The sequence below is a fragment of the Leptidea sinapis genome, chromosome Z (genome assembly GCF_905404315.1).
Source record: "Leptidea sinapis chromosome Z, ilLepSina1.1, whole genome shotgun sequence".
NCBI lineage: Eukaryota > Metazoa > Arthropoda > Insecta > Lepidoptera > Pieridae > Leptidea > Leptidea sinapis.
In genome coordinates, this window is record NC_066312.1 from 1,241,694 (window position 1) to 1,261,955 (window position 20,262).

Sequence of the window (20,262 nt, forward strand, 5' to 3'; positions counted from 1 at the left end):
TTTACAGACGTGCAATTATAAATTTCATTTAGTTTATTCGACATTGTATATTTATTAATTAGTTTTAATTTGAGATATAATAAGCGAGTATTTATTATGTTGTATATATGTATTACAAAAGCAATTCTATGTCTGATTCCGATCGTATAATGAATACACGTTCAGAATCCTCAAGTTTCTTAGCGTATATCAAGGTCTTAGTATATTGGGTTAGGGCTGCACGGACATAGACACGATGTGTAGCTGCTTCAGCTTGAAGGTTTGGCATGATGTTCCCCTTCTGGATTTCTGTGTTCCTTGCAGATGTGATCCATTCATCTCGTGCACTTTTTGACTGGAGCTCAACTATAATTGGTCCGGGGTGCTCTTTACGACAGCGAGACACTCACCGAGCACTTACCAGAGTTTGAAAGCTGACTTTGAGTTTCGCCGCGACTGCCTTGACAATATCCAGGGTATTTTGGTTTTGGGGTTTCAGGAATGCCTGCTATCTCCAAGGTGGTTTTTGTTCGAATTCCTGAGACCGTTGTTCCATAAATACGGAGTTCAAGATTTTTATTTTTGTTGGTGAGGTCTGTGTTTTTGTTGACCAGTATTTTAATTGTGTTACCCTGCTCTTTCAGTGTATGTTCAAGATCCGCTATTTGGCTGTTCATAAAATTAATTGAGTTTGTTTGTTCTTCTAACTCTTCTTTTACCACCTTTCTTATCTCACGGCTAACATCTTTAAGTAGTTTTTTTTTAATCAAAAGTAACTACGTGCTCAACATCTTTATCCTCCTCGTTCTCAGAATCCTCTGGTAGAAAGAAAGATGACCGTCTCGTTGTGTTTCGTAAGCATTCTTCACGGCTCCATTCTAGACCGTCAGAGAGAGAGTCTGCTAGTTGTTGGAGAGCTTGGCACAGGTTGTTGTTGCATGCACGCACCTATTGCATCTGCGACATTCCAGCCCAGGAGATTTTGGGGTAATGTTCTTGTTACAATTAGTGCATTTTTTTAAAACCATTTTCCCGGTATGAAGGTATTTCAAAATTAACTGTTACGGCGACATCAACGTTCGGTTACTACACTTGTCACAAGTAGATTGAATTATGAATGCAGTGATCAGTCTCTATGGAGAATGGAGGAGTAAAGTTTGACGTTCAATATCTGATTTTAAATAGCTTTTTTGAAATTTTTCTTAAGTTAATGAGTGAGGGTCATTAAGCCAACTATGTTAATAATAAAGGTATAAGATCCTAATTAATTAATGGATATGTTGCAGAAATTTTAATCTATAAAACTTTTAAGATCATTACATTAGTGTGTCAATGCTGTGGCACGGATGTAGCAGTTCCTATTTTTATTTTATAATATGATGTTATTCATAGGTGGTGTACCAGTGGCGGGTCCAAGCCGAATGTCTGATGGACAGTTTTACGTGGCATCAAGTAAGCGTTTGTATTAATTGTTGTAATATCAGTGCTCAGCAAGTTGCAAAATGCAATTGTAAAAATTACATTTTACGTCTACAAAACTTGATATCCTTATTATATCCCAGAACGTATATTGTACATACTGATGGTATTAATAACTTTAACCAGCCAAGTAAAGGTTTTTCAAAAACTTACTTTGGCTGTCTCAAAAGAAAGTTCAATCCCATCGTAACTGGGAGGTGCAGGTGCATGCAATTCGGTAGCGTAGCCACATGAGTAAATAAACGGTACAGAGTCCAAGCTTCTTAAGAGTGGGCAAAATTGATACCTATTTTGGCAGTGTTGTGACAAAATGTTAGGATAATTAAACAAAACTTTTTTTAATAGAGTATTATTATTTAGAGTAGTATTATATTACTATTGAAGAGATAATCCTGGCTGCAGCGTCAGATTATGTATAATATCATATGATTGCATTTCCACCAAAGTTACGTAGATTTACCACATTTTAGCACAAACAGATATGGGGAAGTGTTATAAACGCTACTTTCAATATTTGATCATAAACAAATACCTACATAGTTATAGAATAACCAACAAAAAAACAAATGTTAAGTTAAACCATATAATAATAATAAAATGGTTAAAAATACCGTGATGTACTGTTTTCCCTAAATCAAAAGTATCATACAAGTATTTACTCACTAATTCAAGCCCTTGGAAAAGATAAAAGTACGTAGAAGTAAATACACTTTTATTTTTTCTTGTAATATTCATGCATATAGTATAGTAAACATTCGTATCAATAATATACTAACATCTTTTATGTTCAAATATTCAAGCTTGTAATAAATAAAACAATATGTGTGTTGCGATAACCCTGAGATTGTCCACTGTTTGTGTAATCGTCAATAAGTTCTCGCCGCGTACGCAACAAGCGGCCACATACACACATGCCTCGGATCTTTGTAGTCACAGAACAGAAAAAAACTAGTAGAAGTGGCATCATGTCATTTTACTATGGAAACCGAAGTCGCGAAACTCACACATTTATCTATTAAATATGTAATTCACACACTTAATTCCGACTTTATGATACGCCTAAATTCACAATCACGAAAAGACATAACTTCAAATTTATTTACATCAATTTCGAACTTAATACAATTACGCTAATCTCATGTTCTTAAAGTGATTAGGACTACCTCAGAACTTTTTCTTAAATTGCGAAAAATAACATATAAAAACATGAAGTAATAGAAACTGGAACCATAGATTTGACTTCTGTCAAAATACTTACTGTTGTACGACAATGAATAAACATATCGATAAGTTAGTGAAAACTATAAATGATGTAATCAGGGTTGTTAATAGTTATTTATGCAACTGTTGTGTAATAAGGGGTATTAAAACACGAATGTGGGTTTACATGAGTGTTTTAGTTCTGCCAAGTCGACTTGTTGACAGTAGCTGTAGACAACACGGTTCCTTTTGTTATAGGTCTTAAAAGTGACCATCCAAAAATAGTAGAAAAATAAAAGAAACTAAAAGATTGAACTGGAAAGTGAGTTTAAAAATATTTTTGTTTTAATTTTATTAAATAGGACATATTTTGATTTTTTATTTTATTTATTCATGCTGTTTATTTTTGATTTTATGCCTCTGAACATTTTTGTTTTTCTAATAGAAAATATTTCAGATTGTTTTTAAAGGAGAACAAATTTTTTTGATCTTTAATAGGTGGCGGCAAATCATTCCAGCATTTGGAGGCGCTGTATTTAAAGCTACCCCCAAACGCTGCGGTACCGTGTAGAGGCACTTCAAGGAGAAACTTGCCGTGACGCGTCTGATAACTCTCATTTGAGTCCGATAACCACCTAAGCCTTTTATATAGGTAAAATGGTATTCTGTACTTAACCACGCTAAAAAGTAACGAGGCAAACTGAAATTGCCTACGTAATTCCATCTTCATTATGTTGATGGTGTTCAAAACATTGGGTGTTTTAATGCAGGAAATAAGCTAACTGTTTCAGAATCTGTAATAGACGATTTAAAGCATGGGTGTAGATAAAGTACGTCGTAAGCTAAAATAATAATAGGCCAATATTTTTATATGGTATAGTTTTACTTAAGGGCAATATATTTTAGCTCAATTCAAATATAAACAAGACAGCGTACATGAACAGTCTTCGAAAATTACAATGCCAATATTATATCTACCTGGCAAGAAATACACGCATAAAACATAGTTTTTTTTTATAAGTATTCATCGTTATGCAGTATGAACCCAAGGGCCAGGAAGACATGAGATATTATAAAACGTAATGCCCGTGCGGAAAAAAATATACCAAGACAAGCAGTAACGAACGATTAATAAAAAGAGAAGATATAAGTACTGATGGAATATTAATAATCTTGTGACTCTAATGATATATGATATTTTATATTATGATGTTCATTTGCTACAATGCTGGCAAACATTTCCAACATTCATGGTTTTCGGTCTATTTTTTACAATTCTATAACGTATTTCCTCTACTCCATCAACTTACTGACTGACTCAACCTTATCGGTGGAACCTCAATATATGCCAAATATAACAATTAAATTAAAAAAAATTTGATTGTCTATATTTAAATATTAACGCTTATATAGTTTAACTGGAATATGACATATATTTGATAAATAATTATAAGCTGTACCTAAGAGACAATTAAAACTATTTGAATTTATCGTAATCTCTCTTGTACACAATTAGCATAACCATATTATAACACTAGCTGACCCGACAGACGTTGTTCTGTCCATAATAAAAAAAAGACTTGCGGATGGAATTTTGGAAAATCCGTCGAAAATCTTAGCTGACCTCTACTCGGTAAAAAGAATATTTCTTCAAAATTTCAAGTCTTTAGCTCTAATGGTTCCAGAGATATCGTGATGAGTGACTGTATACGTGGAAATCTCTTATACATCGTGAATCAAAAAGGGTATACTATGCTTTGAACCCGACATTCCTTAGGTCATCTTTAATGACTATGTGAAGTCAGAAATGAATTAGCGTTATATTTAAATACAATATTTAAAGTCCACAGTTTTCGCAAAAACTATGCATCCCGCAACCCTTATCATCTGTTTTTCTGAACTCTCTTTGACCGAAAACAGATAAATAACGTAGATGTGACATAATATCAGATAATAGTAAAATTCCTACTACTCATTGCACCTGTGAGGGAAATTATAATCTCATATTGCCATGAAGACGAAGTTATTTTGTATGTGCATTTTCTTTAGCTGACATTGAAAATCATTCTAAATTTGTTTTTACTTTAATTACCAATAAAGATAGGTAATTCTAATCCAATTATGAAACTCTGTAATGCATATTTTTAGGTTAAAAAGTTCGGCCTATCGGCAATTTTGTTCTTTGAATTGTGTGAATGTGTATATCATGATTCAAATATTTACTGCTCTGTGATTGGAGAATGTTTATATGTTTGTAGAATCAAAGGGATTGCCGATTGTAAAAGAACTTACACACCGGACCATTTTTAATTCAAGATATTTTTGTTGTGTTGAAAATTAAATGAGTTCTCATTTTTGATAAGTTATTACCTAAGCACTAATGTAGGATTATTTGAATGATTGATGTCTCAAGGTGACGAGCGCAATTGTAGTTCGGAATACTGGGTCTCGAAATCATGACTGATGCCTCGAAATGACAATCATGTCATTTCGAGGCCACCTGGAGAGCAAAGCCAAATAGGCTGTCATCTCTGGTCTGGCGCACCCCAGTAAGCTCTATCCCTTTGACCGCGCACAACGCAGAGCAGCTCGAATTGTCGGGGACCCAGTGCTCTGTGAACGGTTGGATCACTTGGAGTTGCGTAGAGACATCGCCTCATTGTGTGTCTTCTGCCGCATTTATCATGGGGAGTGTTGCGAAGAGCTGTTTTACCTGATTCCTGCCGCCGAATTCGGTCCTCCACAGTGCGGTTTTCAAGGAGCTTTCTTATGAATGAACTTCCTTGTGCGGTGTTTCCGGGATGATACGACATGGGTACCTTCAATAAAACCGCATATACCTTCCTTAAAGACCGGCAACGCTCCTGTGATTCCTCTGGTGTTGCAAGAGAATGTGAGCGGCGGTGATCACTTAACACCAGGTGACCCGTACGTTCGTTTGTCTTCCCTTTCCATAAAAACTACAAGCCGCACGTTATTTCGGCGAGTGTGCATACCCCCTTAATCATAATACCAAATTCAGTGGACATTTTATTTAATAATTTTTATACTTTAGTTATGTTCCGACATTCATGTTTGTTAGATCGTCGCGTTGGACTTTTGGATTACAGTATTTTCGTATGATAATCATGGCAGATTATGGGAACAATAAATATTACGACATCATATTGTGTGTTGGTGCGGTGACAAATAACAATCTGGTCGCAGCTCGCGAATTGTACCACCGTCCGTGTCGGTACCGGAATAGGAGGCTTCCCTTATACGCCGTTTCCGAAGATTGGTGCATGATTGAACCCTTCCTTTAGTGGTGTTGCTGCAAAATCTACGTACCTCCTTATAACTGTATCATGTGTGATGTACCTGGGCTGTTTTGAATGTACTAGTGATGAAATAACTAGGTATCTACTTAGGTACCTAACTACCTAAAACATAATCAACATGACGTGATGTGGTGTTTTCTGTGTATTTATTGTGAAACTCAAGGAGTGTTAAAAAGCTGCGCAGCAAGATTGGTATGTACTTTTATTATCGAATACCTAATGTTTAAGTCCGTAGGTAGGTTACCTAATTTTGTTTACAAACAACGGCTCCGCCCATATTAAATGGCGGTCTCTTTAAAAGTTAGGGTTGTCTGAGAAAAGAAATTGAAAAATAATATTTTTATTTTGTAGGGGCTTTTTTATTCTTATTTATTTTATTTATTCAAATTTAAACATCACAATACTATTGCATATGACTTATATAACGTAGCATTGAAGCGATGTTATACCCTTTTTGATTCACGTTGTATATATAGGATACTAGCTATGAATACCCGCTTCGCTGGGTCATTTTTAATTGTATACTTATTTGTTAATGTTAATAATCTATCACTACTTACTTCACAATTTTTTCACATAAAAGACACATTTTCTTTTTTCTTATTAATTTATTGATCTTACTTATTTTTACATTAAAATCTTACGACTAAGTAGACATTAATATCTTTTATCATCTAACATTAACTGATATCCTAAACATTTTTATTGAAATACATTCTTATATACTACATTTACAGTTTTGCATTCTGGTGCATAAACAAATAAATTTTCTTTCTGTCCTACGCGTGAAAAAGCTACATAGAGTTGACCATGTGAAAAACAGGATTCTTTTAAATTAACTCCACAAAATCGGAACGTCTGTCCTTGCGCCTTATTGATAGTCATACTATAAGCTAGTCGTACAGGAAATTGTAACCGTTTAAAATAGAATGGTAAATCATTCGAAATTATTGGAATTCTTGGTATAAAAACCAAGTTTCCTTTTTCTTTGCCAGTGAGAACTTCTGCCTCAATGATGTTGTTCAAAATTTGTTTTACGCATAATCTTGTACCATTGCACAATTTTGGCGTATTAAGATTTCGCATTATATGACTGGTGATCCAATTTTTAGCTTTAATTCATTAGAAGGCATACCAGGTGGGTTTAATGAATTTAAAAATTCCGTTGGAAAGTTTAAACTTTCATCTTGATTCATCATTGTATCTATTGATTTATAGATTTTTTCCTCTCCCGGTATCATTTCCTGTATTTTTTCATTTATTCGTTTTACTGCATCATTTTTTGTAACCAAAATTGTTCGCTCAGACAACCATGTTTTATTTAAATAATTTTGTTGTATGGATGGATAAATTTTGTCTATAAGGTGTTCTTCGGTGTCTACCACATGACATATCTCTTCAGTTAAAATTATTTTACCAGACTGTGGATCTGGTAGGTGCCATTCCCAATTTTCAAAAGATTGTCGGCAAACTCTTGTGCTTTTGGATCTCCAGTAATTAACGCTCGCATATTTTCTGTCAGTGATAACTTTTCAACATTGTTCCAAAAAATTGATCGCTTTAAACATGCATTTATTTCGTCAGCTGGTGTTGATTTTGGAATAACTGGTAACGTTTGTCTAAAATCCCCTGATAGTAGCAATAAAGCATCTCCCATTAGTTTTGTATTTTTCCGAAGATCCTGTAATGTTCTATCCAGCGCTTCCAGTGATTTTCGATGAGCCATCTTGCACTCATCTCATATTATAAGTTTGCATCTTATTAAAATTTGGCCACGTACAGAAAATTTTGTGATATTACAGACTGGGAATTCTTGTTCAGCTACATTTAATGGCAAATTTAGTGCAGAATGTGCCGTTTTTCCACCTTCCATTAATGTCGCGGCAATTCCAGAGGATGCCAATGCTAATGCTATTTCATTTTTCACCCGAATTGTAGCTAGGACCGAATTAATGAGGAAAGTTTTTCCAGTACCTCCGGGTGCATCTAAAAAGATTATTCCTCCTGCATTCGTCTCAATACGATTTATTATTGTGTTATATACTATTCGTTGTGTTCGTGTTAATTTTGGTTCATTTTCTTCAATGTAACGTTGCAATTCATCTTTATTATAATTAAGTTCTTTTGATAATTCAGAATTAGTCACGCTTAATTCGTTTCTTTTAGGAGATTGCACTCCGAGAGTAACTAAAGTTTGATTACATATTGCGAAACATCGATCTTCTAAAGTTATCAAAGCTTCATTATAAATATTATCGTTGAATGTAATATTCATATCTTGATTTTCTCTACGTAGTCTTGCTAGAATATCATCACTCATACTATCACGATATTTCAGCCATAGTCTATTCGGATTTGAAGGATTACACGATGTTAGAATTATAGCAAAGAGTTCTAGCAGTTGATTCGCTGTTGCTGTTTCTGCTGCCTCTTTCATTGCCTGCTCCCATTGATTATCATTTTCTAATAAACCACGACGCTGGCATGTTTCACGATACGTTTCGCAAATGTAACCATCTACTGTTCGAAGATCTTCAAAAGAAGTTGGTCCACGTACTTCATGAAGTAGTAGACGTAAATAGAAACATTCAGCATTCTTTGGATGTACCGTATATACTCGACCAATAGCTTTATCTTTAAAGACACCTTTAAATCCTTCAACCGAAACTCCTTTCTTTCGTCGATTAAATACTTTTCGCGATGAGTCCCATGTGTAATAACTGGGAACATCTCCATAAAGAAGAGTTCTAGCAAACAGATCACTTCGACACAATTCGAAAAATGCAGTTAACGTAGTATTAACAGGTTGGTTTGCAACTTTTTGTGCTGTTTGATTAGTAAAATATACCCGTTGCCCATTCTCAAGGTGAACTGCTAAGTGAAAAACAGCTGGATCCCTGCCATGAATCGGAAACCCCAATATACGCCAAGCTGCCTTATTACTATTTATATATCGTCCCATTTGATAACTTAAAATTTCATCATATCTATTTTCATTTGTAATTTCAAAGACAGCCATATCACTTCCTTTGTTAATATAGTTACACACATATTTAATTGTCTGAACTGAACTGCAATATTCTACATTTATATGTGCATTAAACATTTTCGATAATAACGGATTATAAGGGACAACCCATCGATTATCAATTTCGATTTCTTCACCCCGTACTCTAATTTTTGCTGTAAATCCTCCTTCACTCGGTGGTCGACGTCGGTATTGCGGATATCCATCATCTCCGTTTGCGTCTCACTCAAAAACAATCTTGGATATCGTTTTGAGCATTTATTATCTTTTATTCAGGGTGATTGCATATTAAGGTCCATGTATCATTTGTTTCACGATTATTTCATATAGAACAGGATCTTCAACCGGATTTGGGAATTCTGCTTTAATGACGTCATCGATTTGATTTGAGTGAATTTTTTCTTTCAGCCAAATTAAATTGTGTGAGTGTGGCAACCCTCTCTTTTGCCACTCAATGGAGAACATCCAGCTATTAACATTTCCGAAAATACAACTCTTCACAATTGCATTAATGAATTTTACTTGTTTCTGTTTAAACACGCGCGCAATTAAATCATGTCTGTCATGTGACTTTTGTCCAAATTGTAACTCATCTTTAATTTCCTTCCATGACGAATTGCACGTAAACGTTATGAATAAGTCAGGACGACCATATTTTCTCACATACGCCATTGCGTCTTGTGCATATTGAAGCATATGCCTAGGGCTACCAATGAATGTAGAAGGCAAAATTACTAATCGTCCCAAATTTTCAACATCCCCATCATTGGCTACCGCATCTCGTAAGTGAATATATTCATCCGTTCGTAATTTATTTTGATTTAGACGAATAAATAACAATCTTTCTGCTTCTATTTTTGCTTGCATATCAACAATAAACTGTAAAAACAATTTCCGACAATTGAGTATATGATTGTATTTATTCACTCCCTCCATTATCCGATATGCGTAAAATTCCTTGGAAGAAACTTTTTTGTTTGTAGGGCTATTTGTTTGTGGATCAACATGCTGAATATTAAAATGGTAACTGTCTTCACCATGACAAAATATTAGTGGATACTGTAAGGCGTCATACATGTGATGAGTTTCAGCGATGCGTTCCAACTTATTACTTCTTCGTTGTACCACAATATCCCTATAACTACTTTCATTGTCCACCATAACTACGGCTATTTCATTTACTTGAGGTGCATTAAATCGTCTTTCGTGTTCGCCAATTGGATTTTATCTGCCCGAATTATTATTTTATAATTATCCGAAACCATTTTTTCCATCGCAGTCTTAAATATCTTTATCAACTCATTATTTTCATGTAGAAAGCGCTGTAAATGAAGAATTATATCTCGACGCAATTCTGTAAAATTTGAAAGCCTTTGATCCAGTTCGTCTTCTTCATTTCCTACAAAGTAAATTTGTAAAAACTTCGGAGTATTATTTGGGAGTGACAATAATGATCCAATTTTATGATATACTTGTCCCTGTATTTTAAATACTGGATTAAATCCTTTTTCTTCAATTACTGCAGTTGCTCCAAATGAAGTCATTTGAAAGCATGCATTGTAATTTCTAATTTGTTGTAAGAATTCTTTAGAATTTTGTGTTTCTCCTTTCATATATTCTAGAAATTCCGGTGGCAGTGATTTTAACTCTGGTAATTTAATTTTGCTATTGAACAGCATATACTTTGCGTTTCTCCTTTGAATTTTTTAGCTTCACAAAATTTGCATACTTCATTCATTCTTCCGATCACTATACTTGAATGTTCAAAATAATTTCTAGTAGGATTATAATGAAACGCCTCTTGTTCAAGACTGTATTTTTCCCGACGTTTTTGACGAACAGATTATACAGTTGTTTTAGAAACTTGAGCCTCCATTTGTTCATTTAGTCCAAGATCACGCATTCTTATTGCATTTTGTATTCATCTATCATCTATGTGCCTGTTCATTTGTCTTTCTTTTTCTTTGCAATCTTTTTCTGATTCGGTCCGTTTCTTTAGAATCATTAAGCTGCTCTTCAGTCTGATTATTTCGACTTTGATGATAATTTTCTCGAAGTAATGTGAGACGTTGTTCTCTTTCGTCTGTAGTTTCATTTCTCCGTGACATTTTTTGCCTTTTCGATACAATTCGAGAACGTGAGAATACGCATTTACGTTTCGGCATCGTTAGTAATATTTTAATTTTTTTTCACCTTTTTTACACTGCACTAAAATAAAACAACTAAAAAAAAAGAAACAATATCGTGTATTACACTGCACGTTAAAACTTTTGATTCTTCACTTTAAAAAACACTATACGCTGTTATTTATGATTATTTAATTTTTAATATTTATTTTTTCGTTATACAATTCTTATAAAAAATCGACTGAAGCACGGGTTTGACATTTCGACTTATATAGTCGCAAAAATTATTCCCACTACCGACCAAATTTTCCGGATTTTTCTAATAATTTCGACTTTTAAGTATCTCAAGAAATTTTAAAAGTTTCTAGAACGATCCAGCATATTTCTAATCTATCAAAAAGTTGAGATTCATTTTGGAGCTCTCTAGATCATTGGAGGAATTTCCAGAACATTCTATATTGATCAGAAAATTAGCATACAATCTAGAACATTCTTAATCGTTCAAAACCGTGGCATATAAATCATTTCTAAAACATTCTGGAATATTCTAGGTCATTCTAGAAATTTCTAGGTGATTCTAGAATTTTTTCGAACATTTCAAATACATTTGATCAATCAGAGCCTTGGAATACATTCCAAAGATATCCAAATTATTCTTGGATGTTCTAGATTATTCGATAAATTTCTAGATCATTCTAGAATTTTCTAAATCATTTTTATTCAATTAGAATCTAAACGTAGATTTTAGAACTCTTTATATAATTCTAGAATTTTCCAGATCATTCTAGACATTTCTGGATCATTCTAGAATTTTCTAGAACATTCTCATTCGATTAGAATCTAAATGTAGATTTTAGAACTTCCCAGATCATTTTAGAATTTTCTAGAACATTCTTATTTAATCAGAATCTAAACGTAGATTTTAGAACTCCCTACATCATTCCAGAATTTCCCAGATCATTCTAAACATTTCTGGATCATTCTAGAATTTTCTAGAACATTCTCATTCGATCAGAATCTAAACGTCGATTTTAGAACTTCCCATATCATTTTAGAACTTCCCAGATCATTTTGGAATTTTCTAGATCGTTCTAGAATTTTCTAGATCATTCTAGAATTTTCTAGAACATTTTCGATCGATCAGAACATTGGTATACATATTAAAGCTTTCTAGAACATTCCAGAAATTTCCTGAACAATCCAGACCATTTTAGATCAATAATAGTCACATTTTCAAAGTTAACATCTTTCAACCCCCGTATCTTTTACACCCTTATAATTATCGACTTGCAACCACCATTGTGCACAATGGGAACCTTGTACCTATTGCCACATACAAACACTTTTGGTCTGCGATGCGTAGTTTTGGCTGCAAGGTGAAATATAGGGACACACACCTCCAATTTTATATATATAATAGATATATATTTTGCTTACTTACACCCTTATCGCATGATGCGTGGAAAAGGACATTACTTGAATACAATTTATAAAGATAAAATTTATTTCGATAAAATTATATCGATATGTACATGCATGCACTTGTTGAGCAGCAAGATATTTGTATTGTTTACATTAATAAGTCTAACATTAGTTACATCCATTAAACGTAAAGGTAAATGAATCATACGTCTTAATATTATGGTTCATTTTCAACATATACAACACTTATAAAATATTAATTGTATTTATTATCGGAAAATTATGATAACCGATGATAGGAAATCCCGTCGTTGGACATATTTCTATTGCGGCTATGATTTCTAGTAGTTTTTTCTGTTCCGTGATTGTAGTAGTGCAACAACGCCGCAATGTATGAAGCTTAATTTACTCATGTGGCGGCTACGGGACTACTAAGTGCCATCTTGGGAATGAGGTGATCAGTCGCTATGGAGAAGTATTTAGTAAAGTTTGACGTTCAATATCTGATTAAAATAGCTTTTTTGATATTTTATGTTGTTAGACTTATATTATTACAGTAGGTAATTAAGGTAATGGGTGAGGGTTATTAAGGCTATGTCGATACTAAGCTAAATTATCCTGACTTTTTAATGGATCTGTTGCAGAGGTATTCGTCTATAAAACTTAAGATCATAACATTAGTGTGTCAATGCTCTGGTACAGTTGTAGTAGTCTCTAATTTTAATTTATAATATGATGTTGTTCATAGGTGGCGCAGCAGTGGCGGGTCCAAGCCGGATGACCAATGACCCGATTTTCTTAACATCAAGTAAGCATTTGTATAAATTGTTGTTATCCGTTTCACTTTAATTTTTCCTTGTAAAAATTCATGCACATATAGTACAATAAACAACCATATCAATAACATACTATCACTTTTTATGTTCAAATATTCAAGCTTGTAATTAATAAAACAATACGTTTGTCGCGATAACCCTGAGATTGTCCACTATCTGTGCAATTGTCAAATGTTTTATAGTCTATAAAACTTTTAAGATCATCATAACATTAGTGTGTCAACGCTGTTGCACGGATGTAGTAGTTCTTATTTTTTTTATCTTAAATTTATTATATGATGTTGTTCATAGGTGGCGTAGCAGTGGCGGGTCCAAGCAGGATATCCCATGAACAGTTTTACGTGGCATCAAGTAAGCGTTTGTTTTGTATTAATTGATGTAATATCCGTGCTATGCAAGTTGCAAAATGCAACCGTAAAAATTATATTGTACGTCTACAAAACAGAATATACCTAAGATATCCAAGAACATATTGTACATACTAATTGTATTTATTACTTTTACCAACCAAGTTAAGGTTTTTCAAAATCTTACTTTGGCTGTCTCAAAAGAAAGATTAATTTCCTTAGCCAACTGCGTAATCCCATCGAAACTAAGAGGCGCGCAGGTATGCCAGTCGGCAGCGTAGCCACATGAGTAAATACCTATTTTGGCAATGTTGTGACAAAATGTTAAAATTAATTAAACAATTTTTTTTTATGAGCTTGATTATTGGGTTTGATCATCGATATTAAATAACAGTACAGTATATATATAATAGTAATCATTTATATAAATACTATAATATTTGTTTTTATTTTAAAATATTGAAGCTTGTAATTAAAAAAAGAATTCATGTGTCGCTCTAACCCTGAGCTTGTCCACTATCTGTGCTATCGTCAACTGGTTCTCGCCGCGTACGCAACAAGCGGCCAGTGGACACACATGCCCCGGATCATTGTAGTAGTGCAACCACGTTGCAATGTATGAAGCTTAATTTATTCATGTGGCGTAGCTCTTATGAATGCAGTGATCAGTCGCTATGGAGAATGAAGGAATAAAGTTTGACGTTCAATATCTGATTTTAAATAGCTTTTTTGAAATTTTTCTTAAGTTAATGAGTGAGGGTCATTAAGCCCACTATGTTAATAATAAAGGTATAAGATCCTAATTAATTAATGGATATGTTGCAGAAATTTTAATCTATAAAACTTTTAAGATCATTACATTAGTGTGTCAATGCTGTGGCACGGATGTAGCAGTTCCTATTTTTATTTTATAATATGATGTTATTCATAGGTGGTGTACCAGTGGCGGGTCCAAGCCGAATGTCTGATGGACAGTTTTACGTGGCATCAAGTAAGCGTTTGTATTAATTGTTGTAATATCAGTGCTCAGCAAGTTGCAAAATGCAATTGTAAAAATTACATTTTACGTCTACAAAACTTGATGCCTATTTTGGCAGTGTTGTGACAAAATGTTAAGATAGATTAAACAAAACTTTTTTTATTAGCTTTTCTATCGAAGAGATAATCCTGGCTGCAGCGTCAGATTATGTATATCATATGATTGCATTTCCACTGAAGTTACGTAGATTTACCACTTTTTAGCACAAACAGATATGGGGAAGTGTTATAAACGCTACTTTCAATATTTGAACACAAACAAATACTTAGATAGTTATATAATAACCAACACAAAATCAAGTGTTAAGTAAAACCTTATAATAATAATAAAATGGTTAAAAATACCGTGATATACTGTTTTACCAAAATCAAGAGGATCATACAAATATTTACTGACGTATTCTTGTCCTTGGAATAGATAAAGTATATTATACACTTTTATTTTTTCTTGTAATATTCATGCATATAGTTTAGTAAACATTCGTATCAACAATATACTAACACTTTTTATGTTCAAATATGCAAGCTTGTAATAAATATAACAATATGTGTGTTGCGATAACCCTGAGATTGTCCACTGCCTGTGCAATCGACAACTGGTTCTCGACTCGTACGCAACAAGCGGTTAGTGGACACACACATGCCCCGGATCATTATAGCAGTGCATCCACGTCGCAATGTATGAAGCTTAATTTACTCATGTGGCGTAGCTCTCCTGGGATTGCAATGATCAGTCGCTATGGAGAGGATTTAGTAAAGTTTGACGTTCAATATCTGATTAAAATAGCTTTTTTGACATTTTTTGTTGTTAGACTTAATTTGCAGTAGGTATTTAAGGTTATGATAATGAAACAAAAGAGTTATCAGGATAATTTTCTAACCGACTTTAAAATAGGAGAAGGTTCTCAATTCGACTGTATTTTTGGAACGAAGTTCCTGTGGGGCGTTGCGGAGCGTAAAAAAGTAAAAAGCGTAATATTAGTTTTTTTTTATGGAATAGGAGGACAAACGAGCGTACGGGTCACCTGTTGTTAAGTGATCCGCCGCCCACAATCTCTTGCAACACCAGAGGAATCACTATATTATTTTTTTATGTATGGTGAATTTATGATGGCTATACAGTGTCTAATCTAATATTATAGTTAACATGATGACTGTTATGTAATTTTTTAAACAACCTTTTATTTAATGTTTTTATTAGAAATGATTATTTTCGAAATATTTTTTTTTAAATTTTGTTGAAATTTTTTATTTGAAATATTGACGGGAAACTTTAAAATATGTGTTTTTAAATTTTGTCGGATGAAGTTTCACTTCTACCACAGTCTTACAAAACTCTTCCCTGCAGTCATCCCACGAACATGTCTAGACGGGGCAATTATCGTTTTTGTGAGTGTCAATCAATGACGTTGTATACATATGGACATATCATTCGCAGTCTGATAACGGAACGGCAAAAGTGTGCTTAAAGAGTAAGCACACTTTTCTCCTTAGTCGTGTGTCAATAAACAAGCCTAAGTAAGCTATAAAAAGTGCTTAAATAATACATTAACGACTGAAGATAAAGATCTTAAAGACTTATCATCATGTATGGCACAAGGCGCTCCTCTCAAAACTTCCATCATTTGAGCTTCCCGAGAGCTTATGCAAGTGGACCTCCAGCTTCCTCACTGGGCGCAGCATACAAGTCGTTGTCGGCGGTTTTTGCTCGAATCCCAAGCCCGTGAACGCTGGAGTGCCCCAAGGCTGTGTGCTATCTCCCACGCTGTTTCTTCTGCATATTAATGATATGTTGGACACCTCCAACATACATTGCTATGCAGACGACAGCACTGGTGATGCCGTATACACGGGCCGTGCAGGTCTCTTTCGGAAAAACGTCGACCAGTGCCGGGAGAAACTTGTGTCTTCTATCGAGTCCTCTCTCGAGAAGGTCGCGGAATGGGGTAAATTGAACCTTGTCCAATTTAACCCCCAGAAGACTCAAGTTTGCGCGTTTACCACTAAAAAAACCCCATTTGTCGTATCACCGCTCTTCGATAACACTTCCCTTAAAGCCTCGCCTAGTATCGGAATACTGGGTCTCGTAATCTCGAGCGATTGCCAATTCCGTGGCCATCTGGAGGGCAAAGCCAAATTGGCTTCGAAGAAGCTGGGCGTCATCAATAGAGCACGGCAATACTTCAAGCCGGCCCATATTCTAGCGCTCTACAAAGCGCAGGTCTGGCGCACCCCAGTATCAGCTCGATCCATTTGACCGCGTGCAACGCAGAGCAGCTCGAATTGTCGGGGACCCAGTGCTCTGTTTCTGCTGCTGCTTCATAGTTTGTCTTCTACCGCATTTATCACGGGGAGTGTTCCGAAGAGCTGTTCAACCTGATTCCTGCCGCCGAATTCCACCTTCGTACGACACGCCACAAATTAGGATATCATCCCCACCATCTGGATGTGTGGCGGTCCTCCACAGTGCGGTTTTCAAGGAGCTTTCTTCCACGTACTACAAAGCTGTGGAATGAGCTTCCTTGTGCGGTGTTTCCGGGACGATTCGACATGCGTACCTTCAAAAAAAGCGCGTACACCTTCCTTAAAGGCCGGCAACGCTCTTGTGATTCCCAGAGGAATCACACATTCCCTTGCAACACCAAAGTGTTGCAAGAGAATGAAATCACTTAACACCAGGTGACCCGTACGCTCGTTTGTCCTCCTATTCCATAAAAAAAAAAAACAATATCGCGCCAACCGATTTCGATTATTCTTTATTCTTTTTATTGGAAGAATATACTTCAAAGTTTGTTTGGTGATACAAATTTATTTAGATAAATTATTAGTTAGTGTAGTTCAGATTCAATAAAAATCTAAAAATTTAAAAAAATTTACAAAAAACAACCAACAATAATCGATACTAGAATTAGATTTATTAATTAGATTGTATAAAAATACGCAATTATTTTTATATTTTTTAGTGTATATTATATCTATTGTTTTGGAATAGTGTTTTTGAAGTTGATTGTTTTGTAAATTAATTTTTAAAGGCCTAGTGAACAATGATTAGCAATATTGTAATTGTGTGTAATGTGAACGGCTTACAAGAACGTGAACAATTACATACTAGTGCTATTTACACGTTGTCACGGAAGTATCGTTATCTAGAGATAGAATACTTATTTACATCGCAAATATGTAAAAGCTAATATTTTTCAGCTTTATTGTACACGAGGTAATGAAAGAGAATTCTCTTTGGAAGAAGGTGCCAGTTGGTAGGAAGAGGGAAATGCGAAGAAATTTACAAAAAAATAAGCATATTTATATCTCACCATTAAAGTATTTTAGTTTTTTGGATTTAACCACATTTAAAATTTGACATAACCTTCCATACAAATATATGTTGAAGTCCGCTTATACTACATATACTAAAAACATACCCTGGAAAAGATATCCAATTCTAAAAGAGAAATTTTACTTAATTTAAGAAATTAAATACATAAATTTAACTTATTCTTTTTTTAAAAGTGTGAGACAGTTGCGACGCACGACTGGAGTTTACTCCTCCTCCGATTGTCTTTGAACAGCTACTAAACAAAATCAAGTCCAATGGAGTCGGTTACTCATAATGGCTCGCTAACTTTAAACAGCCGCTAAGGAGGGTTTTTCTCATTCTAACTTATGTCAATAGAAGAAGACAGAGTGAAAATATAAAAATACATCTTTGCAAACCAAACCTCACTCATAAAAAAATTATAATAAACTAGCTGACCTGACAGACTTTGTACTGTACATAATAAATAAAATAACTGTTTTTTATGTATTTGTCAATAATTTTTCATAACATCAATAATAATTATTTCCTTACGTATGCTCGTTGTTGTTATAATGAAATTGTTTCACAGCAGAACTGTCAAACCGTGCGTCAATAATTTCTCTCGCAGAAAATATGTCCATACAAAACAAATATTGGAAAAAAATAATTATGGGTCCCAAATCTAAATAAAAAGTATCCTAGCTCTCAAGTTGGACTAAACTGCACTCCATGAAGTAATCCCCATTTAAACCGTTCATTAGTTAAAAGAGTCCACCGCGGACAAACAACTTGTAACATTTTTATATAAATTAAGATATTGCAGCCGCCATCTTTGTTTAACATTGTGAATTATGTTCACGAATTCATTATTAGTATTAATATATATTTATAATTTCAAAAAAAGGAAACCGGTTGTTTGATAGAGCCGAGTTCAAATATACCTTGAAAAGCCGTATACCCTGAATACGCTGGCATTTATAAAAAGATCGCGGAAACGAATAACAAGGGCCTCGTTGATGTGTTGTAAGTTGTGTAAGTGTATCATTTCGAATGTTTGTAGGTAATTTCCCTACTGGTAAATATGTCTACTGGGCTATTGACGAAAATTTTTTTAAACAACTGGAGAGAAATGTATAGACATAGCAGTCAAAACTTATTATGGTGTCATATTTTGTGGCGTGTTCTATATTTCGGCTTTGGTTTTGTATGACGTGCATTGTCTATATGTATAGAACGTCATTCGGTTTGATCATCGATATTAGGTAAACCTTGATACAAGAATAATAAAACATGAAAATTACGCTGGATCAAGCGTAATTTGAAAAAAAAAAAAAGGTATTTGAAGAAACTATGTCAATGGCGCCGCGCCCGAAGCACAATTGTCCATGTGTGCGTGTTTTGCATACCAAAACAATTTTTTGTTAAATATCTTCAGGAAGAATGAGTCTGTGACCCTACGTTTTCCTTTTTTCTTAAAAACCTTTAAAAATTGTTACGTATTCGTCTGAATAGGGTGGTATAAAAATGGCATTTTTGCAATGTTTGAAGAGCCATATTTTCTTATGTCGCTAGTTGATTAAAAAAATCAAAACGTAGGGACATAGCCTTAGCATGCCTAGATTCTGTGACAATAATCTTTGCTCTAGAAGCATTATCTAGAAGCATTACATATTAAGCAGTTCAGTTCCGAGCGCGCTCGGTAACGTACATGCTCATTGAACTTACGAATATAATTTATATTCGCGATCTGCGCGGCAAACGCCGCTGCACGCTATTATGACGATGAGTTCCGAAAAACTCATATCCAATGAATTGCTGGCATTCCTTCAGCACGCAATTGATACTATGGACGAGATCTGCATCCAGATCTGTGCATCAAATTTCAAGAGTGAGGAGATCTTCAACGCCAATACGCTTCCTGTACGAGGTTTTGATGAAAACCGACCAGATGCCGTCCCGCAGGAGGGATGAAAGGGGAGAGAGAAGTCTTCAGGACATGATAAATCTCCTGAAGGACTGATCCTGACGACATACTGTCTTTCGTGGCAAGAAACTTGAACAAGTTACCGCCCGTCACCTTCGACCGTGTCGACGTCACCAGGTTGCTGAAGGACATCACAAACCTCAAGGCAGGCCTGGCAGAAGTAGTGTTGAAATTAGAGGCATCTCAGAAAACCATCAGGGACCTG

The 20,262-nt window shown here is 34.6% G+C and overlaps 1 protein-coding gene across 50 annotated transcripts in view; it reads left to right on the forward strand.

Moving 5' to 3' along the window:
* LOC126978526 (protein Jumonji) overlaps positions 1-20,262 on the forward strand; it is a 150,139-nt gene that overhangs the window by 73,398 nt on the left and 56,479 nt on the right. For 28 of the 50 annotated variants that reach the window (XM_050827384.1, XM_050827390.1, XM_050827385.1 and 25 more), the window contains 4 exons: positions 1,372-1,431; positions 13,303-13,362; positions 13,682-13,741; positions 14,669-14,728. The exons of 10 other annotated variants lie outside the window; for them this stretch is intronic. In XM_050827384.1, the coding sequence (XP_050683341.1) occupies positions 1,372-1,431; positions 13,303-13,362; positions 13,682-13,741; positions 14,669-14,728 (240 nt within the window). The remainder of the gene's footprint in view (positions 1-1,371; positions 1,432-13,302; positions 13,363-13,681; positions 13,742-14,668; positions 14,729-20,262) is intronic. 12 more of the 50 variants (XM_050827402.1, XM_050827413.1, XM_050827421.1 and 9 more) reach the window with 4 other exon arrangements.